We start from the raw sequence: 18,780 nt of genomic DNA on the forward strand, positions 1-18,780 counted from the left end.
CTCTACAACACTCATGTGCTGAGATGGGCAGGCCTGTGAAATACCGGGCTGAGATCTCCACGGAAGTGTGAGATCTGTAGCGCTGTGATGTCATGAAGATCAGAAAACTGTCTAGACAGACGGTATCTACTCAAAACACAATGAGGGCTGAGATTGACCATATTAGTTGAGACAACTGATGCTTATAAACTGTTGATATGGAGATGAATCACATCGACTTAATGAGCAAGGCAGTGTTCTTCAGTGCCTGTCATGTTCTATCTCAAGAAAGAATGAGTGTCATAAAGATGGCTAATGACTAGTGGTTTGCTGTCACTTGTTTAGGAGTTCTTAAATAAACCTAAAATTATGGTTAAAGGTCAGCATCATTTGCAAATGCTTCTGTATTCAAATTTAATTATTACACTAAGTCTCCCAATCAGTGCCATCTACTCCAACCAGGATTAGACTGCTACAGTATATGGGCAATATTACAGCTATGGTTAAGTACTAAAAAATCATTTGTAAAAAAAAAAAAAAAAAAGAAAAAGAAAAAAGAAAAACACATTCACCAACTGAAATACAGTAGCAGTAATAATGCACAGGAAAGTTGGTTTAACCATTTGTTGTGTGGAGTCAACAGTCTGATTCTGCAGCTTGATGTCAGAGAGTTGCACAGTTACATTGTAACTAACTTTCATAAATCCATTGTAAAATCCATTTGTCCAAGATATCCAAGATTTTAACTGAAAAATTATTAACATTTTGGATCGTTTCTTACCTATAATAATAATCATAATAATAATGTTTTATTTATATAGTGCCTTTCAAAAAGGTCACTTTACAGAAATATCAAACAAAACAAAAACATCAATACAGACATGATATGAAAAAAAAAAAACACACAAAAAAAAACAGTGAAATTAATCTTGAAAATAACACAAAAATAAAAGATATATTTTGAGCAGTTTTTAAAAAAAAAATCAGACAGAGAAGGTGCAGCCTTGAGATTTGGAGGAAATGACTTCCAAAGTCAAGGGGCAGTCACACTGAAAGACCTAGCACCCACTGAAGCTAGTTTAAATTTTGGGACAGTCAAAAATCCAGCACCAGAGGACCTCAGAGAATGTATTGGGGAATAAACCTGGAGTAGCTCAGCTAGATAAGAGCTTTGTAAGATTGAATGAGGATATTATACTGTATACGCTGAATAATAGGCAGCCAGTGTAGGTGCTGAAATATGGGAGTAATGTGTGTAGTTTTTTAAAAAAAAAAAAAGCATAATAAGATGAGCTGCAGAGTTTTGAACATATTTTAAGCATTTGAGTGTTTTTGTAGACAAACAATGCAAAGTGTATTACAGTAATCCAGCCTTGATGTAACAAAGGCATAACTTACAGTTTCAGCATCCTTGAGGCTTAAAGAGGAGCGAATGCGAGAGATGTTATGAAGATGGCAAAAAGGCAGTTTTCACAGTCATACTAACATGTGAATCTAACAACAGTGCAGAATCAAAAATCACTCCAAGATTTTTAACTGTAGAGGAGGGTGTGATTAAAACATATTGTGTGGGTATGTGTGTTAGACTACAATACCCATAATGCTTCTAGTTGTCGTATATGATGTAAGACGTGTACGTGGTATACGGGGGAGACTAAGAGATAATTTGCTGTATGTAGTTGCTGTAACATGAGATTGTATAATAAACGCTGAAGAGATCAATCTGTACACAAATATATGACACTTATCGAAGTTCATTTTAAGGTAGTTAGACTTCAACCAATGCTTCAGTTCATGAATGCAGGAAGAAAGTGCTGGAGGAGGAAAAACAGAGTTGACAGAAGTGCTAATGTAGAGCTGAGTGTCGTCAGTGTAACAGTGAATATTTAACCCATGCTTTCTGATTATCTGACCTAGTGGCAGCATATAGATTATGAAGTGAATCGGGCCTTCAGTATGCCTTCAGATGGGAATATGATGCATGAGCTACATGGACTACTTTTATGATACTTTTGGGCCCTGTTTAAACTGAGTCACTATCACCTAATATTAATTGAAACATTCCTTTTGTGTTCTGCAGAAGAATGGCATGAGGGTAAATTAAGAGTACATTATGACAGAATTTCCATTTTGGGGGGCAATAGTCCTTTAAAATTTGAGCTATATCTGCTATATATATATATATATTAATTGCTGTACTTTACATCTGGAAAAAGAGTTTTGACAGTGCAAAAATAGAGTTAAGACAGATGGCAGAACATTGCTTAGCAGGCTGAGCCTGCCAAACAATCCCAGAACCCTTCTACATCACTTGCATTATTCATGAGCTATGTGAAAAGAAAAAAAAAAGTTTGTCCGTGTTGTTTGATGGCACTGACTTGAAAAATAAATAAATAAAATAAATACAAAATAGAGGTCAAGTACTTTCCTCAAGAGCAGTAACAACATTAGGCTACATGTGTGCTTCTGATGGAGAGCTCAGTCTATAAATCCCCAAAGAGCGAATCCCCTTGCTGACATCTAAACATCTACAGTAAACACACAGCATCTCACTCTCCTGGGCTTCACTACATGATTAATAGATCAATTCATGGTGCTTCACTAAACCTGAAAAACCAATACACCTAAATAAAACCTTTGATTCAGATACTTGGTCCCCCTTTTATCGAGCAGTGAAGTTGACTGTCATCCACAACATAGTCTCATGAAAATTTGACACAACACTATTATGACACAGCAGTGGCTAATTAGCAAACACTGATTGCTCTAGCATTCATTATAAAACATAATTTGAGTGCAAATCACACAAATTGAAATGGATGTTTAGTTTTAAGGCTTTTAGAGCTTTGTTGAGACACACTTCTGGATGTTTCAAGAAGAAGAGAATATTGCGTCAACTCAGCTGAAAAGACCAGTATTGTTTATCACTAGCATATGTTGTGTTTTGGATGATGGTCTCTAGCATGCTGGTCCCTGGTAAACAACATGGCTATGCTGGTCCTGCAGCTAGACAAACCAGCTTGGACCAGGGAAGACACTATTTACAGTAATTCTTACACTTCTTTAAGTGCATTCCATAATAATTGTAGTACAGGCTTTATTGCAAGTGATCCCCATGCCAAAATATCTATACAAGCTTGACACATAAACATCAATTAGGTGCAGGATTCCATAAAACACTAATGTTTACACTGAAACAACCCAAGACATCGTTCAAAGCATTCCAGCCCAGAGAAAACTTTGATCAAGAAGCAAGAAGCGAGACATATTTTGAATGAGTACACAAAGCTATCATACTTGTGAATATGCAGCTTGACAAAAAATAAAATAAAAAAATACAACAAAAGAAAAAGAACTAAAAGATAAATGGTAGGCAGTGAATCTCATCTGAAACCTACTTCAAAGTCCATTTTCTGCCACAAAATAATAAACATGTCAAACACAAATCTTTAAATCTAAGACATTATGACATTAAACCCAAGCAAACATGCTCTTTTTCACACATAAGCAATCTTTGTCAGCATATTGCTTTGTCGGGACAGGTATGCCTGCAGAGTAGGGTTGCCACGGTGTACAGTGTTACCGGTTTTACTAGGTACAAGGGACAACACCAGTGTGAAATTTTATACTGGATAAAAGAGGGAAACATTATGAATGGAACTTCCAATATCAATACAATAGCCTAAAAAATAGAATAGCCTTAAATAAAGAACAGTTGCCTAATGAAGAGTTTGATAAATGATAAATGAACCTAAATAACGCATTGAAAGCCAGATGTTCTTTAACAACGTATCAAATTACACAGGCAGCAAAGTACTCGCACTGACAGAAGACGTTTAATTGCAGGTAGCGGATATAATGTGCAGGGTGGGTAACTGTAAGAAGTCTCAGATTAGGAATAGCACAAGAAATGCTGTTAGACACACAGACACGCGCTTGAAGACTTTATTATATTTTTTAGAACAGATGTCAGAAAAGCCATCTATGCGCATGTCTGACGTGCTGTTTGTTCGGATGCGCGCAGTCTCGTGGAACATGCGTATGTAAAGCGTTCTCATTCTTTGTTTGTTTCAGTCTTCTGAAATTTTTTTGCAAGAAGAGTATCGTCTTTGAGAATGCTGCAAATGACCTCAGACCATCTCAGCTCAGGAGGTGCTCTGAGTTCAGTTCACTTTATTTCCACAGAGCAGTTTGTTGTGAGTGCAACTCTGCAGGTTCACTTTATATATAGCCTATACATCTGTGATTAAATCATAAAATAATACAAAAACACGTTCACCTCGAACCATGATTTATATTTCAGTGATTGTTATCATCATTATAATTATATTGTTTACATTTGTAATTGTTTTTAGATTTTAATTTGTATTAGTAATTTTCCGCCTGTTGTCATAGATGGATACTTACATGACGGTAAATGGAAAGGTGGTTTTATATATATATATATATATATATATATATATATATATATATATATATATAAATTGGATATTGTGATTTATTTATATTTTTTTTTTTATAAAAATATCATGAACATATTTCTTGCATATTGCCCAGCCCTAGGAGGGAACAAAATGAATTTTTTCACACACATTCAAAGTCATTACCATTCCAAAGCAGCTAAACTGGGTCCTTGGATGAAACACCAACATTAAACCCACAACAATCCACAATAAGTGATGTATTTGCCTGGACAACAAAACACCTGACCAGTAGCCCATGATGGAGAGAATGCACGGATGAAGTATGTTCGGTGCCAAAGAGATGTTGTCCTTCACAGCTGCTGAAAAGCCATGTTTCAAAAGGTTGAACACATTTTAAATTGCACTTTTTTTTTTTTTTTTTTAAATCAAGCTGCCTTGCGTTATTGTGTAGGCTCTTGCTTAACGAAAATTACCCCATAGTACCACTTAGTATCCAACCAGCGGTAATACCGGTGTTAGTCGTTTTGAATGTGAACAGCGCACCGATGAGAACATTATGATATCGTGGCAAGTCTACTGCAGAGACAAAATATTTTCTCTAAATCTGCTTTCTTGGCCATAAAAGTCCTATAAGAAACTTTTGATAAAAAACACAAATGATAAATATTGGGTTACATAGGCACAGTATGTTAATCAAACTAATCTAAAAACCTATGTCAAACCAAACCTTAATCCTTAGGAGAGCTGTTAGTGAAAATTTTGGTGAAGCAGGCTTTATTGGGGAGTTCCATGAAGTAGGTCTCCATTGGCAATGTGTAGTAACTCTGGTCCATGCCACCATTCAATCATAAAGCACAAAGATGGAAACACTTGGCTTTGCTTCTTCGAAGAACATTAAGAGTCATTCTGACCTGAATATCAAAGACCAGGGCTCCAGACTGTGACTAAAATGGTCGCAAATTTAACCAAAAATATTACGACAATAATTTAAAATCTAGTCGCCACTGGCGACAGTCGGGCTGTGTGTGTTCATATGCAGTTTTGTCAGATATCATCTTGTGAGTTATTGAATACATCTTTAGAACGCCAGTGTGTCTCGTGCCGCTGTTGTATCTGTTGTGATGTGCTTGCAGCCGTGCGCAACAATAAACCCAGCGCGAGAGAGTCGTAAACAAATGACTTTTTTGAACTGGGTCTTTTTCATGAATCACCAGAAAAGAACTGAGGGTTTAAACTCAGGAGCTCAGTTTAGTAGTTTGAATGAGATTCACTTTCTCAGTGAATCAGCCATCAGTGAGTTCACAATTGGGAGCACATATATTTCAGAATAAGAGTCCCATGCGTATTTCAGGCTTCTTTATAATTAAAAGTCCCACATTATGTACCACTTATTTTCTTATGGTAATTATTATTTGGGATTGGAGTAGCAAAATAAATTGCATCTGGGATTTAATTCAATTTGCACTCTTGTAGTCTCTGAGCCATCTGTAAACAGTAAAGAAAGACTAAAGCAATATTTTTAAACAATTCATATATGTGAGATCCAGCTTTTGACACTTCGGACAATTGAGAGACTTAAAGGGATAGTTCACCCAAAAATGAAAATTCTCATAATTTACTCACTTGCATTGTATGGACCTACAGAGCTGAGATAATCTTCTAAAAATCTTAATTTGTGTTCAGCAGAAGAAAGTCATACACTTCTGGGATGGCATGAGGGTGAGTAAATGATGAACGAATTTTCATTTTTGGGTGAACTATCCTTTTAACTATTACACAATGTGCAAACATTCATTAAAGCTCAAGAAGGCAACACACTACTATATGCATACTATACTTAATGTAAATATCTGTAATGTAGATTCTGAAGGTCGGTACTAAATAAAAAAATATTTTATCTCTTATATTTGTATAAATTATGAAAGAGATGTGAACATTTATGAGACAAAAGGGAAATGCAAACTTGTCTTCTCAACTCTATATACTGTATATTAAACCTCAGATTAAAGGGTTATCAGCTGTCTTCATTTCCTTCAGCTTTCTATCTTGTTTTTAAACAACAATCTAATTCGAGCAATTCTGTAATTTGGTGACTAAAAACAACCATTTGGCTCCTTAATGTTTCAGTTCAGGAGCCAATGGCTACTAAGTCATTTTGTTAGTCTGGAGCCCTGAAGACCATAAAATCTTCAAGACAAGCTATTGGCATAACATCTTTTGAAATTCACTTAAAACTACACTCCAACTACACAACTTAAAACCCATATTTATACTGTATTGAGACAGATATTGGAAGTTAAGGCAGCCTTGCTCAATGGGTGACTGACACTTTAACCTATTCACCAAGACCTTATGAAATGTAATTTATCCAGTCTGCAGTGCTTCACAATAATGGCTGAATAAAGTAAGTTAGTATGTGAATCTTTGTTTTGCAGATTCAGAATTGAATTCACTGCTTGTACTTCAGAGTCTGTGCAGTTAAGGAGAGTGTTTAAAAGATGGCTGTGGAGAGAGAACAAGTTCACCTTGAGTATTTCATTTCACTATGTACTGTAGCACATCCCAAGAACAAGATCAATATATATTCCATCCAAAAACCACTTGCAGGTCAAGCTGAGGCATAATCTATGAACTTAAAGGAATTTAATTACTTTTGATTTATGATTTCAGGAAGTTTTTCTTTTAAAATACCATGATGTCACGGGCCACGGCACTGACAATACAGGTATAATTCTAGATTTCAATGAAAATCATATTGTGACCATTGTCTCTGAAAAACTGTGTACATGATAAGACCAAGGCCTCATATGTTTTGGAAGGGAAAAACTTTATAACGGTAGCTTAAATGTCTGCTGATCCACTTATGGACACTAAAGAGCACTATGCCATCTGCTGAAGATGAATGATTTATCTGTCTTAACCCCCACAACTAGTCTTTTTTTAATCCAAGGCTGCATGTGTGATAATCCAGTTTTTGAAGTATTCACAAAATTCAGCTGCTTTGATATTTTGCCTAATTAAATCTTTTTATCCAAAGCAAAACATCATTTTCTCTCTGTATTTCTCTATCTTTGTCCCTTTGCATGTTTGCAACATGTTTTTGACCCCAGTCACCATCCTTCTCACTTGCCACCCCGATAACTATCTTCACAGACTAACTGGTTAAATTGATGTCATTATTCCAAGATAATATTTCCAAAGGTCTATATTCTGATTACGCTTTATTTTGAAAAATATATTTATATGATACGGTACATTTGTGGAAATCACCAAATTTCGGATAAACTAAGATGTCTGTTCTTTTCAAATTCTGTACTGGAAATACCAAAGATGATTGCCCTTGTCATTTATTACACTATATTTTTAGTAATTCTACACAATTCTACTTATTAATTCTCATTCATGTCCTTGACAAAAGCACTCAAGAGCAAAATCAAGAGCAGAAAGTAACAATGATCTGTCTGTATATTCATAAACATTAATTTATTATAAACAATGTATATATATATATATATATATATATATATATATATATATATATATATATATATATATATATATATACACATATATATACACACACACACACACACACACACACTACTGGTCAAAAGTTTTGAAACACTTATTCTTTATTATAATTTGTTATCTTTTTTTTTCACATTTTAGAATAATAGTAAAGTCATCAAAACTATGGAATAACATAAATGGAACTATGGGAATTATGTTGTGACTAAACAAAATCCAAAATAAATAAAAACAGTGTTATATTTTAGCATCTTCAAAGTAGTCACCCTTTGCCTAGAATTTGCAGACGTGTACTCTTGACATTTTCTCAACCAACTTTTTGAGGTATCACCCTGGGATGCTTTTTAACAGTATTGAAGGAGTTCCCATCTATGTTGGGCACTTATTGGCTGCTTTTCTTTATTATTTGGTCCAAGTCATCAATTTCAAAAACTGTTATATATATTTGTATTACATTTTAGTTTTATAATGAAATAAATTAATATGGTGGCACAATTATATTTTTGTCTACAAAACTAATTTCAAACATTTAAGCATACGCCTTCAGATCAAAAGATTTTTAAGATCATGCGAAACATTTCAGTCAAGTGTTTCAAAAGTTTTGACCGGTAGTGTATGTCTCCTCTTCTTTCTAAAAATGTGTTTCATTTATTGTTTGACTTTTTACAACTGCCTGTGACTTTTGGTTCGGCACTGGCAAATATGAATGTACATTCCATTGCATATTCCAAATATGGTGCTTACATGACAAGGAATTCTGATTAATTCAGGCATATATCAGCTGTATTAACTGGATTTCGAAAAAACAGAATACTGGCTTAATAATGGCAATAAAATGCAGTCATTGAGAAAAAAGCTAGTAAGGAAGGAAGAAATAGTATCAATGAAGACTGGAATGCTGGAGAGCTGAAATTCATTGAGACTGAGAAAGAGAGATAGAGTGATGAGCTGGATTGGGTCTGAGAGAATCCCTCGCTGTCCATCCCCATAGGCAATCTTTAAACACTATTATTGTGAAGTTGTTCCTCACATAATGAAGAGGAAATAACTGATTTTCACAGGAAATGCCAAAGGACTGCGCATCTGTTAAGCAGCTTCTGTAGGCTGTGTGTACATCATCGTATTTGTGGGTGTTCACAAAGAGAGCCAAGACCAGCAACAGCAGAAACCAACGCAGCTTCTGTTTACAGTGCCACAATCAAATTCTCCACTTGAATTAAATGAGCTCATATCTAGTGTTCAGACATATGGCGTTTCGATCGACTGCTGAGCAAAATTTGGTTTCTAAGACAGAGGAGATGGTTATGGGTTGAAAAAGAGATCATTCTGCATGCTCAGAGACGCCCTGTTTTCTTTTCTCTTTTCCTTCAGTTGCTCTCTCTCTCTCTCTCCCTCTCTCTCTCTCTCTCTCTCTCCCTCTCTCAATCAGAAGTGGGTCAGTTATGGCAGGCAAGCACTGCTGTTACTTAAAGAAGCACTGCAGTTGCTCATAAGCCATTTTGATGACACATATCCCCTCATGGCATAACAACTGGCCCTATTCTTTAAACTCATGCACCCACAGCCCCACCTAATGTTTACAGTTCATTGTTCTCCAGCAAGTCCAACTACAGCCATAGTGAGTGGGAGAGGCAAGGCTGGGGTACATTTAAGAGTAACTAAACCATCTGCATAAGGTAAATTTGACATCCCTCTAAATTCAACATTTTTATAGTTGGCTACCTGAAAAAAAAAAAATAATATAAAAATAATATAAAATAAAAACAGGTATTCTCATAACCCATTCTCTATTCATACAGCAATAGACACCCTCTCATTCCACACAACTGTCACTCCAAACCCACCTCACACACAAAGCTGGGGCTTTAAATCACATGAGTGACAATCTTATAAAGCAAACAGTTTAACAGACAAAGGCAGTGAATAGCCACAATCTCTAATCCGACCTAGGGACTGTTTTGTAATGGCTGCACTGTAGTGATAACCAGAGCAGCCCCGTGATTGAATGAGCGGGGAAAAGAAAAAGAGAGCAGTGACAATCCCTCATTATCCATTAAGAGACGCGCAAAAAAAGCGTGACAAAAATGAGCGCACTGACCATTACCATTCCCATAGACTGACCAACACTTGAAACTTTTGACCAACTGCAAATTGTGCGGCAGCTTTTAACAATACAATCTCTGATTTTCGGTTGTTAAACAATATATATATATATATATATATATATATATATATATATATATATATATATATATATATATATATATATGTAAAAATAATAAGTGACAGTCGCCATCAACAGCGTCTCGTCTGAATGAGACTGTAAGCAGGTATGCAGCAGCACAAAGACAAAGATGGGGGGAAAGAGAGATGGAGGGGTAAAAAGAAATCTCACACAATACCTTTTTGTGTCTGTCCCTCCTCCATATTATCTTCCATTGTGGTTTAAAGCACGGATTATAGAAGTGGATAAATTATAACAAAGCCTGCTGCACCGGTCAAGCGGATTGTGCGTCTGTGGGCACGCAGATGAGAGATTGAGCTTTTATGTATGTGCATGAGCGTGAGCGTCACTCAGCTCCGCTGTTTCCTCTCCGCGACTGCAGCGATCGGTCAAAAAGATCTTTACCTGCCTGTCTCTCTCTTAACACTGTCCATCGCATAAAAAAAAAAAAAAATCTGTCTTCTTGTAGAGAAGTTTGATAAATACTCTAGGTGTTTGATAGTAGAAATAACGAGAGATTTAAGCAACTTTCAACACTGGCACTGCATGTGTTTTAAAATAGTTATTTTCAAGCGCAGATGTAAAATGCACCGCACTGAAAAAAAGAAAACACCCGACCCTAACAGATGGATGAGTGTGTCCTAGTAACCAGAAGGGCCCCCTCCCTCCATCATAAAGCCTCTGACATACACACAACTCATCACCCTATGTTCCCCCTTGCCTGTCTCTGTGGCTAGTTGTGTTTGATTATTGCAATTCACCTCTTGACAGACACATTTTTATCTCTTCTAAAATGAAATTTGGCAGGTAGGTTCGAAGGGAAGGCTGCAGTCACACATCATATACAATAGTGCGCTTAATTTGCAGTATTACAATGAAAGGTGTGCAGTCTCTCAGTTGGCTGGGATCTGAAGACGTTTGTCTTGCTCCCATTATTTCACTCTGTTTGAAAGTGATAGGATTATTGATGAGGTGATGACAGGTGTCTGATAAAGTGCTTTGGTTCTCAACAAATCTTCAGTCCAGCTCTTTTATGCAATTACATTCCCTGTATTTTATATCCATCTAAATGAACTAAAAGTTTAATGAAGATGGATAACATCAACATAGGCTTTTTGTTTGTTTGTTTGGCTGTGAAGTTCATCATGCCATCACAATCATGTTAACTACAACAATGAAAACATAATTAAGAATACTATATGCACTATTTAACATAATGCAGACAACTATTTGAACATTGTCAGGTCAGGGCAGTGGCCTTTCATTTTAGAGGCACCTGTCACCTTCAGATGGTCTGATTTTTGTCAGTGTCAGTGACACACTAGCTAGCGGCTTGAAAATTAACCAACTGTTGTCACAATTCTGCCAGCAGCTCTAAGAACCTAGAGAACCAAGGCAGAGCTCTGAGGTGGCAATAAAGCCACTGGCCACATCCAGGAGGAAAGAACTGGGAATCTAAAGCAGCATTAGAGTTTCAATTATATGGCGTTGGATGTTTATCCACAATATGATTTTATTCTTTTGAACGCTGTGAGGTTACTATGTGGTAACATAAGTTTATAAATTTATACAGCCATTTCACTACATAAAATAGTATAGCTTCTATAATAAATTCTCTTAATTCATCACTAACATACAGTACTTCATAAAATAACATAATTTACTCAGTTTTGTCTGTTACAAACTACCAGTTCCAAACGTTCAATTCGTGAAGAAGAAAAAAAAGTGTTTGTATGGTTTATGTGTGTATGTGTGTTTCCAAAAACATTTGTTGCTGAGTTATACAGTAAATAAGATACAGATGTGTGCATCACTTTCCTCATGGTAGACTTTATCACTGTGGTACAACAATGCCACATTATACCTTAACCTGTTGTTTGCTTTCTGATTGGCTGACATGCTCATACAAGCTGCTTATGACAAATGGCAAAAACTCCCATTCCTGTAAAGAATGGAGAGAGTCACGTGATGCTATGCGAGTGGAAGCAGCCTACTTGTGTTCTCCGCTACACTTTGCTACAATTATCCTGTCAATCAATATTACTCGGTAAGAACTGATTTAGTTTTGATTGTTAAACTGCGCTGGGAGTGTAGGATGTTGAAGAATTAGAAATCGTCGGCCTGTGGGGACATTAAAAAGCATTTACGGTCGCACACATCCGACTCCTCTCAAGAGCAAGATGGCGGGGGTCTGGTTCGGAATGACAGCACACCTCAGAATGTACAGTAGGTCAAGATATTGTGAACATTTATGCAGTGCTAACAAAAATCTCGACTGACATGGAGGGCTTGCGGAAATACGTTGAGCGATCACATCTATGGAGACAAAACTTTCCACCCTGATCACAAGAATGAAAGAGTTGCAGACCAATCCACCGGCCACAAAAACTTATATGGATCAGGTGTGGAATATGGAAAATCGAAGCAGATGTAATAATGTTCATTTTGTTGGAATCCCCAAGGGAAAGGAAGGTCAAGATATGGTCAAGTTCCTGGACGGGCTTATTCCAAATTTGTTCAACACAGCGGGCCGTCATCTGGAAATAGAGCGCACACACAGAGTTCTCAGTCGGCTTCCCAGAGCAGGTGTCAGACCCCGATCCATACTGGCAAAATTCCTGCAGTCGGCAGACAGAGACTTTGTTTTATGTGTGGCGAGGAATAAAGGCAAGTTGTGCTGGGAGGATTACAACATTATGGTTTTTCCGGACTTTGCTAGTGCCACACAAGGGAAACGGGAGAGATTCAAAGAGGTAAGAAGTTACTTCATGCACAGGATGTGAGCTTCACATTGCTTTTCCCGGCTAAGCTGAGAATTGATGCCAAGGCTGGTCGTAAGAATTTCACATGCCCACAAGAAGCTATGGCCTTCATTAAATGAAGGGAGAGAGTGGGTTGCTTTGCCCATGCTGAATCAGCTGTATGGACTACACATTGTGCAATTTGCTGATGCGGTCTGAGAGGGTTTGTTTTTCAGTTGGTTGCCCACTGTCTCTCTCTCTCTCTCTCTCTCTCTCTCTCTCTCTCTCTCTCTCTCGATCTACTCTGTTTTTTTTTTTTGTTTTTTTTTGACTTCTTGTTGAGTTTATTTGTTCATTTTTTGGGTTCAATGTTGTTATTTACTGGGGCCTATTTCATTGAAAACTTTTAGGTGCAGTTCAATTTTACAGTTTATGTAATATATAAAAAAAAAAAAAAAAAAACACTGGACTGAAGTAATCTTGTAGCAATGGTGTCACAGAAAATCTTGTGTGCGTGCATGGACCATTGGATATCCTGGGGATGGACACCAGTTGGGACTGTTATGTGTGAGATTGAAGCACTTTTTTTCTGTTCTGTGAGTTCTTAAGGATGTTAAGGTTACATCAATGTTGTATTGTGGTCTATATAATTTAGACTTGGGTACACAGTTTTTCTTTGCATGTCATTATTTCACACTTTAATGTAGGTAAAATGTTCCTCTCCACATGGAATGTTAATGGGCTTGGGCACCCTATAAAAAGGAGAAAGGTTGTATCTTTTCATAAGCGTAAAAAAAATGGATATAGTGTTCCTTCAAGAAACGGTTATGGTTTTGAGTGGAGACTTCAATCTTTTAATGGATCCGGTCCTTGATCATAGTGATGCAAAAGTGTGTAGACCCTTTAGAGCAATGATGACACTACAGAGAATGTGTAAAAATCTTGGTCTTACAGATATTTGGAGACATCTCAATCCATCTGGGAGGGACTAAACTTTTTTTTCACCAGTTCATAAGATTTACTCTAGAATATATTTTTTATATACTGTATATCTAAGTCATTTATTCCATCTAACACTGACTGCTCAATTGGGGACATTTTTGTCTCAGATCAGTGTTTGGCGCTTTAATATATTCCTTCTACAGGACCCAGCATTTCCACAAATGTTAAAGATAGAAGTCAATGTTTATGTATAAACCAATTGGTCCTCTGTGTGTGTGGCATGGGAGGCGCTTAAGGCAATTCTCAGGGGGTGGATAATACAATATGCCTCATTCATTCAAAAAACAAAAAAAAAACTCTACGCAGAATATATCTTATTATTTGTCTCTGACCCTAGCCTTCATAAAATTATTAATTCATACAGTTTGAAGTGGTCTAAATCGGAAGCTCTTGCTCTGACAGTATATTGCCCTGTCTCGGCTTTCCAACCTGGTTCCTTTCAATGGCCCAGCAAGACATTAGGTATTTTGGTATTTTATTTCCAGCAAATTTGAGGGATTTAGTTAGTTAATTTTGACCCATTAATGAAAATGTTCTCGTGTGATGTGGATAGGTGGGCTTCACTACATTTGTCTATGGCAGGGAAGGTCAATGTTATAAAAATGTATTGTATTCCCAAATTCAGTTATCTACTACAGTCTCTCCCTTTAGAGGTTCCTCTTTCTTATTTTAAACAGTTTGATAGAATATCTAAGTCCTTTATTTGAAATGGTAAACAACCATGGTTGCATTTCAAAAATTTTTATAGACCAATTGACAAAGGAGATTTAGGCCTCACCAAAATGTTGTTTTATTACTATGCTTTTAGTCTTAGACACCTCACCCTTTGGTCTCTTCCACCAGAGAGAGACCCTCCCTGGTACAACATTGGACAAGCGGTCCTTGCCCCAATCTCACCATTGCAAAGTCTTTCTATCAAATTGCCTAGAGAAGTGAAAATGCACCCCATTATTTCACACTTACATTCAGTATGGACAAAGGTTTGACGTATGTTCAATTTTGATATTTACCTAAATGTTTCCTCAAGCATATGGCTGAACCCCAAACTGTGTATTAACAAGTCGCCCTTTTGTTGAAAAGAATGGATCGAGAGGGGTGTTGCTACACTTTCCTCATTGATTCAGAGTCTTGGTGACAGGGCCTTAACAGCTCTCAAGAGGTTATGGAAAAGAGATTTGAACTTGGTATTGGATGATGAATTTTATATGTATATACTGTATGTATATTGGGTGATGGGGTGGTTATTAAACTAGGTGACAAAAGCTGGGTCCAAACTAGTGTAATGATTGGCATACAGTTAATTCTTAGAGGATGGAAGTCAATTGGTCCCACATTTCAGGAGTGGTTCACCGAGTTGGGCAGGGTGGCGGCATTTGAAGTGATGTCATATAGACAGGTTGGCAGATTGGACGAATTTGGTAAGAAATGGGACGGGTATTTGTCCTTCTGGAAGGCTCTCAGTGAGGACCATGTGGAGAGAGACAAAATTGTGGTAGTAATTGTGGATTCAGTTCTTTGTGGAATTCTTAAATTTCTCAAAAAAAAAAAAATTTAAAAAAAATATTGTTTGTTTGTTTATATGTATGCATTGTGTAATTTAAGCTTTGACCACAGGAATGTTTGTTGAGGGACAGGGTGGGGGTTGGGGAAATAATGGGGGTTAAAGTTGATTATTCATTTTTGTTTTTTTTAATCAATAAAATCAGTAAAAAGTGTTAATAGCAGGAATGTGCCTTTCTAATGCTAAAGATGCTGTTCGTAATTTATTGCTTATGATTTTTTTTTTGTCAGTGATACATGCCAATACTTATGAATAATAATGTCAGTTTATTGGTGTACTGTATGCAATGCATCTAAAAGAAACCTGATTGAAATTTTTTAATTAAATAAAAGACTCTTGACTCATATCTCTTTTAAAACTAGAACAGTTCAAAGTAAACATGTAATGTTACAGGAGATGCCTGATCTCATAAACATTATTTGACTGCAGCAACATTTTTGCAAAGTGAAATTAAGTGCCTTATTGCATGTTTGGCAGCAGTTTCCCAGTGAAACAACGCAATCTAGATCAGCCAACTATCTAAATCATCTGATCTTTGTCTAAAATTTAATGTTCTATATGATTTTTTTTTCTCCTCATAGGTTCTCCCATCTCTGCACAGGAGCTCTCCAACTTTGCTCCTGGGAACTTCCAATGTATGGCTATTTTTATTTTTATTTTTTAAATGTCATTTTCCAGAACAATGCATTGATTCAATCTCAGAGGTCCACCGAGAGTTTCTTTGAACTTTCTGCTTAGGAATTTGCACTGCAATTCATTGTGAACGCCAGGACCTTATATAGGTGTGTGTATTTCTAAATAATTTCCAACCTGGTAAAGTTGCCCTAGGGTAGCTATAGAGATAAATCTGATGGATGATTAAAGCAAACAGTATGTATCCAAGCACAACACTGTATTGAGTGCAATACTTTTTTTCTTTTTTTTTTAAAGCGATACCTGTTTTTATTTTGAGTGTAACATAAAATGATGTCCCTGACAATCGCTGTTTTATGATACAAAAATGTATGAGATTTGTGTTAAACTATCTATAGGTCATGGTTTATTTTTCAAATATTATTGTGTTTATATTTACAATTGTATTTATGAACTAATTTGTATTGGTATTTTCCACCTGTTGTAGACTGATTTTTAAGTCACTACAAAAGGGACCGGTAGAAGTAGTTGGAGAGGGTAAAATGCTTGGATTTGGTATGTTTTTTTGTTTTTTTTAGCAATTAATTATTTTATATATTTTTGTTTTATTTGAAGTGTAATTTGAATTTAGAAATATTTTTGGTTTAATTTTTTGTTTCAATAAATGAATTTAACTGTTCAAAATCAAAATCGACCTGTGGAAGTGAAGTGTGTTCTGATACAATCACCATTAACATTATCCATGATTTGTGTGTCAGAAAATGAAAATTATTAATAATACTTACATTCAATATAATTTAACGGAGCATACATCCAAATCCTGACAAGAATCACATTTTCTCAGCATCTAAAGGAGCGTGTCTATATTTCTATTATTCTAATTCATTGCATACAGACCATTTACACTACAAACTTCTAATGAATGTGCTGTCTTTGTTTATATCGCTGGTGCTTGACAGGTAATGGACTATATAACAGAAGTCAGATGCTGCAATAATTGGAAAAGAACCTCAGAATTAAATTGCTCTTGATCCAGCCCAATAGTGCGTTGTGTGCACAGTTTTGCCAAACCCACTTGGCCTAGACTTAGTGCATACTTGCACAAAAATACCAAAACTTCAAGGCCATGTCCATTGACTTTGCACTAATGACTTATGGAATAGCGCTGCTCTTAGCCCCAGCGCTCCTAAAATAGGGCCCCATGGCATTAACTGGTTAATTTTATTGCACTTATAATAAATGAGATTAATTAAACATTTAATGCCATCACATATTTTTAACACATTTATCTAAGTTGACATTCTAACCATTTCATTCAGTTCAAACAATGTTAAAACAAATATATCACCTTTACTAAGACTAAACTTGAAAAATTCTGTAATCATTGAATCATTCACTAAGCATTTCATTTTCATTATGTTTGCTATGGGACACAAAAGGACTTTTCAGAATATGCTGTTGCTCAAAAAGAATATACCCAAAAAAAAAAAAAAAAAAAACACACAAAGAAAACTACAAAAGCACAATAAAACAATCATAAAAGTAATACATTTAATTTGTACATTATAATTCAGGACTTCAGTTTACTCTGTGTGAGGAATATGCCCAAATTCAAGCGTTTTATTCAACAATCTTCGTCTCCATCCTCCATAGCGGTGGTATCAGCCGTAACTGCCAACTCCCGCACTGATTTTAAAATTCAAAAATTGCCGCCTCAAGAAGCATTACAACACAGGTTTTATGGCAGTGATGTCAAATGCTTTTTAGCCTTCACATGTCTATCAAAATGTCTATGTTTTAAATTCCAGCATCTATCCAAATGTACAAATATGCACATTTAAATGTTACACACAACAAGCTACATATAATTAGATAAGGCTGAATGTTCAAAAGAGAACCAAAACATTTTATGGACTAAAATAGTAAAACAGTCCTTTGCATGTATTCATTTTTCAATTATCAGATTTATTACATGATTATTGAGGTTATTTTTGAAGGTTGGCTCACATATCCAAATTACAGAGAAAACCCTGTTACGGCAAGAATGACACTGACTACTTCACACTTCAGCACAGTTTCTATTTTTTGTTATCTTGACATCATAAAGATGGTGCATGTCTTTGATGAATGTCATGTAATATGGACCCTCACTGCACTGACTGCAGAGTGAGAAGGAGGAAATGTTAACCCCCACAGGCACTTGCTGCTAGGGCCAACATCCAATTAGAATGCCTAAAGCAGTGTGGAAGTGACAGAATTGGGCCTGCACATTTATTATAAAGAGCAGAGGGCAGTCACCGTGTGGAATCTAGGCCTAATCCAAGCTATGCAGAAGGAGAGGACTACCTGAAAAGACCAGTTTAACCAGCATGCAATTCCCATGCTGGTCTAAGCTTTTTTATCTGGTCTGGCTGGTGGGCCATTATAGCCATGTTCTTCACCAGCAAAATGTTTCTGGTAAAGCTGGTCACCCAGTATGTTTTTTTTTTGTTTTGTTTTTTTGTAATGCTGGTTAACCAGGGAAGTCTTGCTTTAAAACTAGTCCAAAAGCATTAATGTTTTGTTTCAGCAGGGTAAAACTTTTTTTTATTTTTTTTATTTTATTTTATTTTTATTATAACCAGATAAGGGGTTCATTGTTCAATAAACAGAATGGCAAAATTAACTTAAAGATGACTGATTCATCTG

At 36.1% G+C, this 18,780-nt stretch overlaps 1 protein-coding gene across 3 annotated transcripts in view; it reads right to left on the bottom strand.

Annotated features, from left to right (window-relative positions):
• LOC127445451 (neuronal membrane glycoprotein M6-a) overlaps positions 1–18,780 on the bottom strand; it is a 107,350-nt gene that overhangs the window by 50,378 nt on the left and 38,192 nt on the right. Inside the window, exon 1 of one of the 3 annotated variants that reach the window (XM_051705537.1) lies at positions 10,334–10,693. The exons of 1 other annotated variant lie outside the window; for it this stretch is intronic. In XM_051705537.1, coding sequence (XP_051561497.1) covers positions 10,334–10,370 — 37 coding nt within the window. In that variant the 5' untranslated portion in view covers positions 10,371–10,693. Of the gene's footprint in view, positions 1–10,333; positions 10,703–18,780 lie in introns of those variants that run through there. One more of the 3 variants, XM_051705539.1, reaches the window with a different exon arrangement.

Source organism: Myxocyprinus asiaticus, chromosome 8, assembly GCF_019703515.2.
Source record: "Myxocyprinus asiaticus isolate MX2 ecotype Aquarium Trade chromosome 8, UBuf_Myxa_2, whole genome shotgun sequence".
Classification (NCBI taxonomy): Eukaryota; Metazoa; Chordata; class Actinopteri; order Cypriniformes; family Catostomidae; genus Myxocyprinus; species Myxocyprinus asiaticus.